General features: G+C 42.7%; 1 protein-coding gene across 1 annotated transcript in view; it reads right to left on the minus strand.

Moving 5' to 3' along the window:
* INSC (INSC spindle orientation adaptor protein) overlaps positions 1 to 15,311 on the minus strand; it is a 222,310-nt gene that overhangs the window by 92,129 nt on the left and 114,870 nt on the right. Inside the window, exons 5-6 of the mRNA XM_054024946.1 lie at positions 14,204 to 14,327; positions 4,688 to 4,801 (exon numbers count right to left, since the gene is read on the minus strand). Coding sequence (XP_053880921.1) covers positions 4,688 to 4,801; positions 14,204 to 14,327 — 238 coding nt within the window. The remainder of the gene's footprint in view (positions 1 to 4,687; positions 4,802 to 14,203; positions 14,328 to 15,311) is intronic.

Consider the following 15,311-nt stretch of genomic DNA (forward strand, 5'->3'; position numbering starts at 1 on the left):
AGCATGCCTTCACTTCAGTGGTAGATGGAGATTATTTTTTATATGGAGTCTGTATAATCTTGGGCCTGTGATAGAGGGAATCAGTGGGAGTCCCAGAAAGCATTCTGGCTGCCTCAGAGTGTCTCTTGGAGCTCTGGCGATTAGAAACTAGAATGGGAGCTCTGCCACCTTTCTACAAGATGATACATGTCAGTCACAAACTCGTACTGTCCTTGCATTCAAGAAGTGAAAGTATTTGGTCTGTGGCTTGCCTTTGCAGAAAGACAAATATATCAGTGGAGGAAAGACTCTCTCTCATCTCCCCTTCTGTCCACCTGTGCAGGTTCAAGATCATCATCATCTTACCATTGGAAGTAGAGATCAGTGAAAAACTATTTGATCAGTTTTGCTTCCTTTTCTATTCACAGCATTTATGCAAACACATTGAGATTTTCTCTAATTTCTTCACTATTTGAAATATTCAGTCATCTCCATGGCTTGCTTTCTGGGAGTATTCAAACACAAAAGCTTAAAAAACATTTTCCATGAGTATTTGTAGTAGTAAATGGCACACAAAGGGGTGCAAATAAACCCAAAGTGAATTCATTTAAAAATACAAACAACTATGTGAGAAATATTATTTTTGTTACATATATCCATCTTATCTTTTGGTAAATTGGCATTTTATTTTCTTACATGGCACTTTAGCCCTTTTTATACATGTGCACATATTTGTGTGCATGTCGTGGTTTAAAAATTTATATGGTATTCGGATTGCTCTATTTACAATATATTAGGGGACATTCATAACACTTTTTTTTTTAATTGAACATACACAGGGCTGGATTCACTACTGCCCTGCACCTTGTGTAGTCTTTTACACCAGTGCAAATTGGGTATCAAATGCTACCAAAACTGAAGATGATCATTTTATAGCCATTTTGCACTAGTAGAAGTAACTGCTGAGTAACATCGCATCAGCCCACAATGTACATGTTTGTAACATTATACTAAATGTGCCTGCATCATCTTGTTAGCATTTCTTTTCACAATTGCAGAGATAAGATTGGACTTTTAAAAGAAATGTTTATTTTGATAACATTAAGCCTAAACCCAATGTGCAATTAATGCTGTCTACAGGAGATCTCTAAATAATTTGATAGGTTACTAAAACAAACTTGGCAACATTTCAACTATGGATTTTTAGATCAGACCATACTAATGGTTCTGCTTCCTTAAAGGATGGACAATCATTGGACTGAGTAATTCATTGAATACATCACAGTAACATGTACAGATCTTGGGTTGCAGTTGAAACCCAGCCAAATGGCTGCATTTTAGAGTGTGCAGCTTTTCCTCTATAAAGCTGTGACATACTTTGCCCTCTTATCCCTTGAATAACTAATACTGATAGCTGCAGGTATTCACTTCAGTTCTAATAAGCTCTGCAATGTTCATTAGAGAAACAATCTCTAGTTAGAGCAGACTGAACTGAGGCAGCTAAATGACAGGAGAATTTCCAGAAGCACCATAGAAAACCTTAAAGTTCTCATTAACAAGGACAGAAGGCAAAGGTGGCTTTAAGCCACCTTTCTGCTCCATAATCCTGGGACTGGCTAGGGGCCTAAGGAGGCACTCACGCCAGTTTTTAAGTCTCCTGAGAGGCCATTATGACCATAACCATCTACAGAGCACAGTGTGCTTTAGCCCGTGAAACATCTTTTCCCACTCCCAGTACAATTCCTGCCCCAGGAGGTGAAGGGAATGCTTGGCTGCTCATTTAGACTAGATATAAGGTTTCTTTTCACCCTCAAAATCTATCTCAGATTTCCTGTGTCTTTGGGTAAGTTATTTAGCCTTTCTGTGCCTTAACCTAGGGCAGGTCTCCACTATGGGGCTAAATCGACCTAAGTTACACAACTCCAGCTATGTTATTCATGTAGCTGGAGTCAACGTACCTTGGGTCGACTTATTGCGGTGTCTACACTGCGCTGGGTCGATGGGAGAAACTCTCTCCTCAACTTACCTTATGCTTCTCATTACGGTGGAGTACCAGAGTCGACAGGAGAGCGATCAGCAGACGATTTAGCGAGTCTTTACCAGACCCACTAAATCGACCTCCTGTGGATCAATCGCCACAGTGTTGATCCACAGTAAATGAAGACAAACCCTTAGTTCTCCATCTGTAAAAATGGGATAACAATACTTCCCTTCCTCACAGTGCTGTGTTGTGAGGATAAACACATTAAAAATTGTAAATCACTTTGAGATTTGCTGATGAAAAGTGCTGTATGAGAGTTAGGTGTTAGTATTCTTACCTGCCAATAAAATCCTCTTTGTGTGAAAAAGCCATTTTGCATGAAATGGGTTGTTTTCATCCCTCCACTGGGCTCTATGCAGATGCATCTTTGCCAATTTCCGGGAGCAGAGCAGTGGGGATACTACTCTCCATTACATTTTAAAGTAAAGATGTTGCTCAATGTTCATATAAATATACTAGCACACTTGTTCTTCTTGATATTTTGCAGAGCTATTGAGTTAAACATTTAACTCAAGCATTTAAAGGAAGTTAATTAAGTGGTACAAGATAAGTATATTATACTAGGTTGTAGAGGAAAATGAACTACAATAAGGCTAACAAAATAAAACTAATAAAACTGTTTTTGAAAGGCTATTAGTGCCCAACCTCCTAGAAGTATTTTCATTTACATCTGTGAGCTTTGGATCAGACCTTAAGTTACTTTTTCAGAATCCATATAAATATTGGCAATTCATGAACATGTATGTTAGAGAAATTGGCATCAATTAAATTATACAAATAGCATAGGATATCAACATACATAGTGCAAGCCTCCACTTTCATTGATAAACTATACCAGTAATTGTTGTTTTTACTTTAATTTGAAGTCACTCAAACTCTTTTGGGGTTCATGTATTATTGATTCGGCCATGAGTCTCTTAAAAGACATATCTTCTCCTAGGGTTATTATTTTCTTTTAGATTTGAAAACAAATTTATAAATACAGGTTTTTAGTTCTTTCGACAGTATACTGTCTTTACTCTAGTCATAAACTAGCACTCTTCCTTGAAACTCCTTTTGGGACTTCAAGTAGAGTTCTAATATCTATACCTTACAATGCACCTTCAGTTTTAAAAACATAAACAAAATATTTTAAGCCTACTCTTCATTGATGCCAAATGTTTCTAAAAGCTGCTAAAATGACTGACAGATAAAATTGTCTAATGCCCTTTCATGTTGAAAATGATGTTATCAGTTAAATGCATACATGCATCCAGCAATTCAGAGTTTTATCAATCAATATGTCTCAAAAGAACATGATGCTCCTTTTATACCTGATAAGAAAAAATATCTTGATCCAACTGGATCAAGTGTTGTCGTGTAGCAAAAGATAATTTACTACAAAACTGTCTGGAGTTATTCTTGTAATGGCTTATGGAATTAAATAGTTAAGCAAAACACATAATAAATGTAAGATATCCACAGCTAGTTGCAGATTCAGAAATGGTAAGGAAACCAGAAATGTGAATGGTCCATTCTCCTATTGGTATGTCCATGTAAGTTTCAAATATTAACAGGTGCTCGGCCTGAATATCAAGGGAACAACAGACCCCTTTATTCTCAGATATCCTTCAATCCATGGCAGAATTCCCACTGATATCAATGGAAGTTGTGTATGGACTGGGGTTGTATATGACATATGATTTTTGAATGGCACAAGGTGAATTTTCAAAATGCTGAACTGGATAAAATAAGGATACTGAAGCATAAAATTCCAGTGGACAGTATGTTATAAATTACAGAGGTCACGCTAATGCCGAATACACAGTGTTTGGGGTGGTGCCGATGGGAGCGTAAACTATTAAAAAGCCCAAAAGAACCTGTAACTCATCAAAAGCCTATCCCTAGAGAATAGACGGCAAAAGGTTAGCCATACAGGAAGGCAGCTAGCCCTCTCTAGCCAATTCATGCGCCAGTAACAAGGCTGGGTTCCAGTAAGGCCGGTTCTTCTGGGTTGTCATCATAACACAGTGATGTGATGTAATTATCCCCTTAACGAACATGCTGTGTTCTATTTGTGTTCAGACTGGCTCGTGGCCTATTTCAGGAGGTTTCCACCATTACCATTTAGCTCTTCTAGCCTCACAGATGGAAATTTAAGGGGGAAAATATTGAATTAGCGCCTCATGAAAACTTCAACTTCTACATAAATAGCTATATTATGAACACCACAATTACACTTAAAATGTCAGTACTGAGATAGGGTCACATGTTCCATGACACCTGCAATGCAACAGCATCTGTGCCATCCTCTACCCAGCTGTCACTCTCCCGTATGTCCGTCTTCTTTGATATTTTTAAATAAAAGAAGAAAAACATGGTTTCTTAAAGTAAAAATTTATTTTATCATTAAACTGGATTAGCTGAAATAAAAAGTACCAGCCTGCTGCACTATAAAATTTCATATTACAACCTGTACAGTATATTTATCATAAATGCCCAGTTAGTAACTCTAAACCAACCATTCCCATAATACATGGTAATTAATCTAGTTCTAGATTTACTTCTGGATTGCTCTCAGAACAAGAAGTAGCTTCCCCAACACTTGGGAAACCTCTGGACCATGCAACTATAATAAAAAAAAATAGCCAGTTAACGCTACATTGAATGAATTTGTGTGCACCTTACCTTAGCTATGATGCGGCACAATTGAGCACCCTCTTGGGTAAGGCTGAATAAACCAATGGTAGATGATTCTGTGATATATATATTATCTGATGAATTTATTTGTCTCACAAGATTCTGTGCAACACAAAAAGATAATAAACACCAGTTACTTCCAATGAGAAGAATCAAGGGGGGGATCGCTGTGGTTTTTCTTTTAGGTTGGAGTAACTGACTCTAGTCAGTTTAATCAGTTTTGAAGTTACTAATCACACAGTGAAGGGAGAGAGAGAGAAAAAGACATTGTATGGACCAAATTCTGCCCTTATTAACATTGGATTAACATATTTATTTCAGCTGCATAGATGTAACTGAGGGTTGAATTTGCCTCTACACCTCTTTATATAGAGATCTCTATTAAGAAAATAATAATATATTTAACATACTGAACAAAGAGCACTGTAATTATTTTGGAGAACATTATTTGATTTAGCATGGAATTATTCTATGATTTGCAAAGGGTGATTAATTTGCTTAGCTCATAACTGACATAATGCTATGAATCTCCTATTTTTACGCCGAAGTAATGTTGCAGACTACTGACCTAACAGGTCTTTTCCTCTTCTAGGCTCCACAGTTCTATAATAGGATTCTGCTAAGATCTATTAGCTACCCTCAAACTATAGAGGAAGTCTCATAGGTCAGTGCATGGCCTTGTGACAGAAAAAACACCGATTAAGTCTCCAGTAAATGTAATTGATTAAATGCATATTTTCTTTATAAATTGTTATCTTGGTTTTGCATGTGTACCACTGCATTTGCGCAGATTAAGGGGGTTGTTAGAAGAGTATAGACTCCATGATGCTACATTTAATGTTGTTCTCTCCACCAGTGCATGTTATCATTACAAAGAAGAAATACACAATGATAATGGTCTTTAAGAAAGAAGCTCTGTATTTTTATTTTTCTCATATCTTTGGAAGTGCAGAGAAAAATTCCACATTTATAAGCTTATGAGCCAAAATTCAGTCCACTTCTCTTCAACAGGCTGTATTTCTGTCTTTAACTTTTAACCCCACTGCCCAAAAAGTCTTCTTAGAAAGCCACAGAACCTATTGTTTTACATTTTAACATTAATCCAGACAGGAGTAAAAGCCTCACAATCCATGGCAACTGTGACGGGTTGCCACTTGATGCACTGGGATTTCATTCAGCCTGCCTACTCCACTAGCCTGGGCTCCCTCTCCCTGTTTTGCTGAATCAGGCTCTCTGGCCTCTGGCAGCACACACACAGGTAGGGAGCACCAGCTGTAGAATCACACAGAGCCTGCAAACACCTCTCTATGGGAAAGTTCAGCTAGGAAATTGCCCAGTATGGCTTCCATCTGCAAAGTACACCCGATATAATATTGTCTTGTGCTATATAAAAAGATCTGCACAGCCCAAGCTCATAAAAATTCACCCTCTCCCTGTGTGAAGAGAGATATGCACAACTTCTCCCCCCCCCACACACACACAATTATAAATTGCACAAACAGGGTTATGTTATAAACAATAAATAAGTTTATTAACTATTAAAGGTAAATTTTAAGTGATAAGAGATAGCAAACAGAACAAAGCAGATTACTAAGCAAATAAAACAAAACACGCAAACTAAACTTGATTCACTAAAGAAACACGTTACAAAATGTAATTTCTTCCCTAAATGTTGACTTTAGGCAGGATACAGAGTTTCTGTAACTTAGATTTCCAGTTATTTCTTTTTACAGACTAGACTCTGTCTCAGTCGGGATCAGCCCTTGCCTTTCCCTCAGCTTAGTTCCTTTTTCTTTTCAGGTACTTTTAGCAGTCTTTCTTCTTGGTTGGGAAGGCAGTGAAGAGAGAATCCAGATCAACCTACTTCCAAGCCTTAAATAAAATTTACGTAAGGCGGGAATCTTTTAGTGGAAAATTACTAGAAGTCCAAGATGGTGTTTAGTAACAGGTGACTGGACCACCTGACCTAGTAGTGTTGCAGCAACTTCCCAGGACACTTCTCAGGAAGGAGAGAGATTCGTATCTTCAAAGTTCTATGGTTCTCCTTAATAGCTTATCCAGGATGATTGCTTACTGTCTAGTAGACATTCTCCCAAGTACACACCCACTTGTAATTGTTACATAGTCAATATTTCTAACTTTAGATACAGAAATGATACATGCATACAATTTGGATAATCACATTCAGTAAATCATAACCTTTCCAATGATAACTTACAAGACCCATCTTGCATAAAATATATGTTAGGCCATATTCATATCATAACCATATTTCTATGAAGAATATGGGGTGTAACATCACAGCAACATTTATCAGGACAGAGAGCTGCTGTTTGAGTTGGCAATTCTGACCTCAACAGGCTCACTAGACTCATGCATGTGGTTCCCAAGCAGTGCTATACTAGCGCTGTGGCCACTCACAAAATTTCTAGTTTTAGCCAAGCACATAGACACTAGGCATCCAGCCAACAGACAGCCTCAGGAACTATCCTGATGGACTCTGAGCACTAGAATAAAAGGAATAGGTACACTCCTTTGAATTCCAGGGTGGACACATTTTCTAGGAGGGACTGTATAATGTACTATGCCAGGTAACATAAAACAAAAGTGAAAAGATTTTAAACAGTTTCTAAAAGTGCTTTTGTATTAGTGACCCTGAACTCTTTCCAAATTTTCACCCATTCAAACAAACACACACCGCTCTTCCATATACAATCGTTCACAGAAATTATTTATGCTTCCCTTAAAATAAAGTGATTCAGTATTTCACACAAACATAGTGTCATTAACTATAAAGTGAATCCAACTTCTTTTCCTTTTAGTTAAGGTAAAGAAAAAAGGCAAGTCTGAGTACAGCCTAGTTACTTTATTTGCTAAATTGAAATAATGACTTAAATTATTTACACAGCTATTTATTCTTGGAATCATTTGTGGCATTACATATGGTTCCCATAAACCATAACTAAAGCTCAATGACAGGCAGCTTGTTACCTTGACTTAGCTCTGGGATGCTGAAAATCGCTTCTCTAGCTTCCCATTTCCTGGGCAACAATCTGTTTTAAAACTAAGATATTAGAAAGAGAGGAATGTAACAAACAGGCCATAATGAGTTGAATCTCTTAAGACAACAAGTTAAATTCTGCTCTAAATTAGAGCACAGAAGCAATTTAATTTTGGCAAAGTATTCAAAGTACTATAACTATTTCCTCAATTCTCAGCCCTTCATGTTCCTTTTCTGCAGTGAAAACATAACATTTCTGGGCTATATTAGCATCAGCTTCTGAAATATGCACAAATATTACAAGACATAGTTTAAATCTAGCCAAATTGGTACAGATTGAGTTGTTACCATTTAAAGAATGTTCCCAGGGTAAATAAATATGTAATCCCAGTCCAATGCCACAGTCCCAGTCCTTATATTTCCAAAAGGTGATTAAATGATCGGTTCTATGATCATACAGTGCATTTACTGAAAAGGTTCCATGCAGGAAGGGGTTTGTTCTCTAGAGTCCTTTGGTCCTAAGTGGGAAGGGAGAAAAATCTTCCATTTCTGGGTAAGGAGAGGCACTGTTTGTGTCTTTTACCATCATTCATTAATTGGTTATTTTCTGATTTGGGGAGGGAAAAAAAGATAATGGGTTTGTTTAGCTCATACACAATTACATATTTCACTCACTAGAACCTAAAGTCTAGGACAGATGTGGCCTTGTGGGGAAAACCTGTGGAGAGGAGGCAGCCAGCAACTCCAGCCAATAGGAGCCAAAAGCAGGGACTGTTCCCCTGGCAGAAGATTATAAAATGGGGCCCAACTGGAGCCACCCTTCCCCCACCTCCCACCTCCCCCAGCACGCGCCTTGACCCAGAACTGTGCAGGAGAGACCACAGATGCTCTGGGGGCACTAGGACCCACATGGCACCTCCCCACCCTCCCATCATGTGGCCCTGAGAAAAAAACAGCAGAGAGGAGCTGAAGACTCCATCTGATCGGGGCAGAAACAGTCAATGTAGGGATATTCAGAGAACTTCCCACAGTTTTGACTGTCCTGTGCTGATTGGATGTTTTCGCCAATCCCATCTTCCCCACTCCCTCAGGGTATGTCTACACTATGAGAGTAGTTCGATTTTACTTAAAGCGAATTTGTGGAACCGATATTACAAAGTCGAATGTATGTATCCACACTACGGACAGTAATTCGACTTTGTGAGTCCACACTAATGGGGCAAGCGTCGACATTGGAAGCGGTGCACCGTGGGCAGCTATCCCACAGTTCCCGCAGTCCCCGCTGCCCATTGGAATTCTGGGTCGAGCCCCAATGCTTGCTGGGGCAAAAAATGTGTCGAGGGTGGTTTTGGGTAACTGTCGTCATTCAACCCTCACTCCCGCCCTCCCTCCATGAAAGCACCGGCGGGCAATCAGTTCGCGCACTTTTTTGGTGATTGACAGCGCGGACGCCACAGCACTGCGAGCATGGAGCCTGCTGCGATCATCGCTGCAGTTATGACCGTTGTCAACACCTTGCACCTTATCATCCACCTTTTTCAGAGGCGGATGCTGAGAAATCGGGCAAGGAGGCTACGGCAGCGCGGTGAGGACATTAAGTCTGAGAGGGGCACAAACCTCTCACAAAGCACGGGACCCCGCGCTGTGGACATCATGGTGGCAATGGGTCATGTTGATGCTGTGTAACGGCGATTCTGGGCCCGGGAAACAAGCCCAGACTGGTGGGACCGCATAGTGCTGCAGATCTGGGATGAATCACAGTGGCTGCGAAACTTTCGGATGCGTAAGGGAACTTTCCTGGAACTTTGTCAGTTGCTGTCCCCTGCCCTGAAGCACAAGGACACCCGGATGCAAGCAGCACTGACTGTCCAGAAGCGAGTGGCCATAGCCCTCTGGAAGCTTGCAACGCCAGACAACTACCGGTCAGTCGCGAATCACTTTGGAGTGGGCAAATCTACCGTGGGGGTTGCTGTGATGCAAGTAGCCAACGCAATCGTTGAGCTACTGCTCTCAAAGGTAGTGACCTGGGAAACATGCAGGTGATCATAGATGGCTTCGCTGCGATGGGATTCCCAAACTGCGGTGGGGCTATAGATGGAACTCACATCCCTATCCTGGGACCTGCCCACCAGGCCAGCCAGTACATTAACCGAAAGGGCTACTTTTCAATTGTGCTGCAAGCACTGGTGGACCATAGGGGACGTTTTACCAACATCAACGTCGGATGGCCGGGCAAGGTTCATGATGCTCGCGTTTTCAGGAACTCTGGTCTGTTTAGACGGCTGCAGGAAGGTATTTACTTCCCGGACCACAAAATAACTGTTGGGGATGTGAAGATGCCTATAGTCATCCTCGGGGACCCAGCCTACCCGCTAATGCCCTGGCTCATGAAGCCCTATACAGGCACCCTGGACAGTGAAAAAGAACTCTTCAACTACCGGCTGAGCAAGTGCAGAATGGTGGTGGAGTGTGCTTTTGGACGTCTGAAGGGGAGATGGAGAAGCTTACTGACTCGCTCTGATCTCAGCGAAACCAATATCCCCATTGTTATTGCAGCTTGCTGTGTGCTCCACAATCTCTGTGAGAGCAAGGGGGAGACGTTTATGGTGGGGTGGGAGGTTGAGGCAAATCGCCTGGCTGCTGATTACGCCCAGCCAGATAGCCGGGCGATTAGAAGAGCCCAGCGGGATGCGCTGTGCATCCGGGAAGCTTTGAAAGCTAGGTTCCAGAGTGAGCAGGGTAACCTGTGACTATTAAGTTTGTTTAAAGAGAAGCTGAACCTGCCCCCTTTTCTTTACCCAGTTAATGTTGTCTATCCTCTCCAGTTACCAACTCCCTTTCCCCCCTCCCAACACACCTTTAAAAATAAAATAAATTAAACTTTGTTCATTAACACCGTTTTCTTTATTAAGGATTCCGTGGTAAAGTGTTGAAACTGGGATGCAGACTGTGGTTGGGAGCGGGTGTAGTGATGGAAAGGACGCTTCTAAACTCGAGGAATGACAGGTTCCTGCTCCTAGAGCGGTCCCCAGTGGTGGATTGGTTGTTTCAACGGAGCCTGCCACACCTCCTTTTCGGGACTCTGTGTGTGGGGGCTATGTGACTTTGTGGCGGGGGAGGGCGGTTACAGATCCCCTGCTGCGTGGCTCTGTCATCCAGGCTAAGGACCGCTGCATAAGATCTGTAACCGTCCTCCCCGGACACAAACTCACATAGCCCCCCCACACAGAACATGAAAACCACCTCCCAGACTGACCAGGGTGCCTAGTGACTGCAATGTGTGTGTGACCTTCTGCTGAACCTGCCCCCGTGTCTGTTCCCTGGTAAAGGTGACTGTCCTCTCCAATTACCAACCTCCTTCCCCCCCTTCAAACACACTCTCCTCTAAAAGAACATGACTGAAACACTAATTAACAGAAACGTATTTTTTATTAACTACACAGTTAGGGGATGAAACTGGGACTGGGGCTTTGGTGAAGTGCTTTTGGAGTGAAGGAAAGGATTCATCAAATCTTTGGGAATGAGAGCCTTCTGCTACATGAGCAGTCTGCAGGGGTGGAGTGACTGTTTTCATGGCCCCTGCCACCCCTCCTTCTTGGGACTTTGGGTGAGGGGGGGATGGGATTTTGTGGTGCGGGTGGGTGGTTAGAGAGAGAATGCAGCGGGGCTCTGTCCTGCCTCCGGTCCTGCAGAACATCTACAAGGCGCCGGAGCGTGTTCCGTTTGCTCCCTCATTAGTCCAAGCAGCGTTTGAGTCGCCTGCTGGTCTTCCTGCCGCCACCTGTCCTCCCGTCCGCTGTGTGATTCCTGGTATTGCGACATGTTCTCCCTCCACTGGGTCTGCTGTGCCGCCTCGGCTCGGGAGCAGCCCATAAGTTCTGAGAACATCTCGTCCCGTGTCCTTCTCTTTTGTTGCCTGATCTGTGCCAGCCTCTGGGAGGCAGATGCCAGGGTAGCTCGGGAGACACTCGCAGCTGTGGGATGGGAAAAAGGGAGTGAATTCCTCAGAAAGATACAGTTTTGCGAACAATGAATATAGTCTTTCTCTGTGAACAAGACCATGCACAGAACCTATCACATGCGCACTCAGTACAAGGTCGAATTTTCGGCCTTCCCATTGAGTGCCTGGGGTCTTGCTGTACAGATCACACAAGTGGGGCCGGACAACGGAATTCAGCTAGCAGGCGGACATGGTAAGCCATAGACTTTTGGTTAATTTATAGCAGTGCCCTCTTTTCACGTTCCAAGCAATGCTCCTAGCGTTGGCCAGTTCCTGCTGCTGGCAATCCGGCCAGCATGAACTCTGCCCCTGTCTCACCCTCCTCGCGGCTGTCCCCGGGAAAGATCCCTGCATGCTGCCCCTGTCATGCCTCCACCGCGTGGCTGTAAACGGCCAGTTACAGTTATGTAAAGGAACAGGCAATCAGTCCCAATACTAACATTCCCCTAATTCAAAGCAGGTCACCATGAGTGATATCACTCTGATGAGGATTTCGGAGACAGAGAAAGACCGCATGCTGTGTGAATGCCAGCAAGCACCAGGGCCATATGCCGCCATGCTTTGCGAGGCAATGATCCCGGAGTACTTGCTGCTAGCCTGGCGCGGAAAAGTTTCCTATCATGGAGGATGCAATAAGGCGGCTCTCCCCAGGAACCTGATGCAAAGGTTTTCACAATACCTCCAGGAGACCTTCGTGGAGATGTCCCAGGAGGATTTCTGCTCTATCCCCGGACATATTGACAGAATTTTCCAGTAGCTGCACTGGAAAGGACTAAAAACTAAAGCGCCTAGGTGAAACTAATCATGAAAAACCCATTGTTAAGATACCATTCCTATTCTGTTCAAAATAAATGTTTAAAACACTTACCTACTGATGTTCCCCCTGATTCACGGCCTGGGTTACCGCATTGGGAGGGTTGGTAGGGGATCTCCGTGAGGGTGATGAAGAGATCCTGGCTGTCGGGGAAATCAGCGTTGAAAGCGCTGTCGACTGCCTCGTCCTCCTCATTTCCTTCCTCGTCTTCCCTGTCCGCGAACATCTCCGAGAAAGCGGCCGTCGACAATACCCCATCGTCAGAGTCCACGGACAGTGGTGGGGTAGTGGTGGCGGCTGCACCTAGAATGGAATGCAGTGCCTCGTAGAAACGGCATGTCTGGGGCTGGGATCCGGAGCATCCGTTTGACTCTCTGGTCTTCTGGTACCCTTGTCTCAGCTTCTTGATTTTCACGTGGCACTGCATTGCATCCCAGCTGTATCCTCTCTCCATCCTGGCTTTGGAGATCTTCTCGTAGATCTTCGCATTCCGTTTTTTCGATCGCAGCTCCAAAAGCACGGACTCACCGCCCCACACAGCGATCAGATCCAAGACTTCCCAATCAGTCCATGCTGGGGCCCTCTTTCTATTCTGCGATTGCATGGTCACCTCTGCTGGAGAGCTCTGCAACGTTGCCAGTGCTGCTGAGCTCGCCACAATGTCCAAACAGGAAATGAGATTCAAACTGGCCAGACAGGAAAAGGAATTCAAATTTTCCCGGGGCTTTTCCTGTGTGGCTGGTCAGAGCATCCGAGCTCGGACTGCTGTCCAGAGCGTCAACAGAGTGGTGCACTGTGGGATAGCTCCCGGAGCTATTAGCGTCGAATTCCATCCACACCTACCCTAATTCGACATGGCCATGTCGAATTTAGTGCTACTCCCCTCGTTGGGGAGGAGTACAGAAATCGATTTAAAGAGACCTCTATATCGAAATAAATAGCTTTGTTGTGTGGACGGGTGCAGGGTTAATTCGAGTTAACACTGCTAAATTCAATATAACCTCCTAGTGTAGACCAGGCCTCAGTATCTCCTCACCTGTCTTCCATACCTGCCCCTCTAAACCCCTCCCCTATCCCTTTCATCTACCTTCTCTTTCTATTTAGCTGATCCACTCCTAAGCCCACCCCTCATATTGTTCACTCTGCTTGTGTGTTCTACCCTTTTTACTACTTTGTACAGTGCCTCTCACAATGTAGCCCCATTCTTGGTTGGTCCTTAGGCACTATTGTAACAAGCATAACAACAACAACAAGAGTAGAAGCAGATCCATTGCACTGAATCATTATTTGGACTCTGTCCAGAGGTCAGCTCCTTTAAACTGAAGAGAGCCTGACAGCAGACGTGATCAACTCAGGCAGCCACGTAATCATTTTGTTGGGGACATCAGAACCAGATCAATGAACAGAGAAAGTGAAGGATACTGGTGCTCTGGAAAAAGTGTGCATGAAATCAAAGAAGGGTCTGATCAGCGATGGGCTATGTGAAGACTTGAATAGGTTACTTTCAGGGTCTGTGAGATACTCTGTCTCAAAACAAAATTGGAAACGGTTTTCAGGATGCTTGAAGCACCAACCTCAGGTTTGTAGGGACTGAGGGCTATAAATATTTTACTTCCACCATTCCAAACAAAAAAACCCCACTCACCTTCAATACAATGTTTAAAAAAAATGCATTCAGTTTTTACTGACCTGTATCTCATATGTTAAGGCCAATTCTATCAATTGGCCGAAATACTGTGCGACTGTGATTAATGTTTCATTAATACAAGATTTCATGGACTGTAATGTCCGTTCGTCTTCAGTTTGTATGCACCTGGAAAGAATGGAAAGGAAACGAATGAGAAAAACACACACATTAGGCACACACCTTTATCCAGCTGATTGAGCCAACCAAGCACTTTATGTTGCACAAATGTTAATAATGGAGATTCAACTGTTCAAATCAAGGTGCAGCCTTATTATAGTTAACGTCAGAAGAGGCATTTAGCAAAGTCTTGTCTGTCGAAAGTAAGGAAGAAGGCAAATGATAATATTATAAATTAATATCTTACAGGTTCACAATGCATTTCATAGACTGTCTGACAAATTCTGCTTTCAAGTACACTGGGATATATCCAGAGTAATGCCTCCCACTGTTGACTAAACCTTATTGTTGCTGTGCATCAAATGGCTGCTGCGATCCACCCTGAGGTGTCTGCATTTCAGTTGTAGGTATGTACATCCTCTATTTGCAGAGTCAAATTTTTTCACAATAAGTTTAATTTCCCATATTTTAAATGGGAGCAGGATCTAGGCCCTAATAAGTATGAGTCAAGTTGTCGGTGTCAATGGAGTTAAAATGGTGTACCTGAGAGCAGAAATTAGCCCCCTATACACACAGAGCACTTATCACTACGGAAATACAGCAACCTCAAGGACTGAATGCAACAGCCATTTTGTGTCCAACAACACTTGTCTACAGTTTTGATGAGGGAAGATGGAGAATAACTTTTACACATACAAGGAGAATTTAGGTAGCCAAATTATTGTTAAACAATAACGATGTTCTCTATGCTAACAATAAGAAATATTATCCAAAAATTTGGGGCAGGATTACCAGGGTTAACATCCTTACTCTTGTCTAATATGTCATTAGATATTAGAACAGCCACAAATAGTCAGGGCCTCAGTTTTGTATCAAATCTAAAAGATTGCACCTCCATTTGTACAGTTCCTCCTAGCACTGTGAAGGTGCATTATTGTCATACAGACAAAGACCAGAGTGAGATCTACAGATCACGTGCACAACTTCTTAGAG

This window comes from Malaclemys terrapin, chromosome 4 (assembly GCF_027887155.1).
Source record: "Malaclemys terrapin pileata isolate rMalTer1 chromosome 4, rMalTer1.hap1, whole genome shotgun sequence".
NCBI classification, from domain to species: Eukaryota; Metazoa; Chordata; order Testudines; family Emydidae; genus Malaclemys; species Malaclemys terrapin.